General features: G+C 41.9%; 1 protein-coding gene across 1 annotated transcript; it reads right to left on the bottom strand.

Annotated features, from left to right (window-relative positions):
- Positions 1-1,225, bottom strand: LOC143891677 (uncharacterized). Its single transcript, XM_077396220.1, has 2 exons — positions 656-1,225; positions 1-573 (listed from the first exon to the last, which is right to left on the bottom strand). The coding sequence occupies exons 1-2, from the start codon at positions 1,223-1,225 to the stop codon at positions 1-3; spliced, it is 1,143 nt and encodes a 380-aa protein (XP_077252335.1).
- Positions 1,226-1,488: the final 263 nt, after the last annotated feature.

The following is a 1,488-nucleotide window of genomic DNA, read 5'->3' as shown; positions in this document are numbered from 1 at the left end:
CTACACTCTAGAATAAACCATCCCATCATAATCAAGGGACACGATGTTGTGAAGATCTGAAGGAATAGAAACTGACTGAATATCTTCACCTTTGAGAGAGCAATTTGGTTTTGAGAGGTAATCAGCTGCTTGGTTAGCCTCTCTCCAAATATGTGAGATTTTCCAGCTTTTGAACTTATTAAGCAGGTTCATGATCTTCTCAAAAGTAGGGATCTTCTTCCAAGAACAAGTCCACATCTTCTCTATAATTTTCACAGTCATCATCGAATCTGATTCAACCCAGATGTGCTGAATATTCTTTCTGTGAGCAAGCTCTAAGCCATGGAGGACTGCTTCCATTTCTAAACCATGAATCTCTTCCACAGGTTTATCAACAGAGAACATGGCTATGATATTCCTCTTTCCATCTCTTAGAATCCCCCCAATCCCCGCACCTTCGGAGTTGAGGGCTCCATCAGTATTTAATTTGACCATTTCCCCCACCGGCATAACCCAAGAGCAGAACTTACTATCAGTTTTCCTATAGAAGTAGGGAAAGTTCCAATTTTTTGACACTTCCTCAATTTTGCTGGACTGAATATCCTCAAGGTTAAGGAATAGGACTCGATCTCTAATGGCATTTAGAGCAGCAGCAAGGATTCTTTGTTTATGGAACCTCTTTGTTTTCAAAAATGCGAGTATTCCTCTCCAGCCAAATCATATAAACAGCAGTGTTAAAGGCTATTCTCATTGCTATAGCTGTCTGCCCTCTTCCTCTGAAATTCCTCCTAATCCACTCTTCCTCTTTCGCTAAAGTTCGGAACAGGTTCCTCCTATGAGTAAATCTCCATAAAATCGATTTCCAAATCCAAGATGAGAAGGAGCATTTGAAGAATAAATGGTCAATAGTTTCAGGGTTCACCTTACAAAGGGGGCATCTTGTTTCTCTGGAAGGGTTCAAAAACATAATTCTATCCCTTGTGCTCAGTTTATAGGTAAGAGCTTGCCAGGTAACCAAGCTCTGTCTAGGAACACTACCCTTAAACCAAACCGAAGATGTCCATTCCAAAACAGGATGCTTCTTTCTCACTTGATTCCAAGCGCTCTTTATGCTAAAAGCACCATCAGGAGCAGGTTTCCAAACGGCATAGTCGTAGGGATTCTGGGAAAACAGGCCAGAGTTTATTACAGTCTTAAGCTCTTGGAATTGAGGTTGGGTCAGAATTTTATCCCAAGTCCCATTCATTCAGAATTCTTTAACAGATCCTTCCTTTGGGAGGTTAAAAATCCTACCTTCTGATGAATTGAGAATCCCATCTGGGTGCCACGGATGCTTCCAAAAATCAATAGAAGACCCCTCCCCCACCACGTAACAAATGAAATTTTTAGCACTTTGCCTCTGCTGAAGGATGCTCCTAGCTCCCCAGGAAGGAGATGAAGGCATGGGGATGGACCAGAACCATCTCCCTCTTATATATTTTTCTTTGAACCAACGGACCCAAGGGGTGT

Source organism: Tasmannia lanceolata, unplaced genomic scaffold, assembly GCF_043159265.1.
Source record: "Tasmannia lanceolata isolate RefF3 unplaced genomic scaffold, GAP_Taslan_0.1 ptg000015l, whole genome shotgun sequence".
NCBI lineage: Eukaryota > Viridiplantae > Streptophyta > Magnoliopsida > Canellales > Winteraceae > Tasmannia > Tasmannia lanceolata.
This window is presented reverse-complemented; position numbering and strand designations above follow the sequence as displayed.

What these genes read in the sequence shown, in the direction of transcription:
- LOC143891677 (XM_077396220.1), bottom strand. Translation starts at nt 1,225, where the DNA reads ATGAATGGGACTTGGGATAAAATTCTGACCCAACCTCAATTCCAAGAG. An exon ending in GCATTTTTGAAAACAAAGAG is followed by an intron (nt 574 to 655) that starts GTTCCATAAACA and finishes GAGGATATTCAG; the next exon opens with TCCAGCAAAATTGAGGAAGT.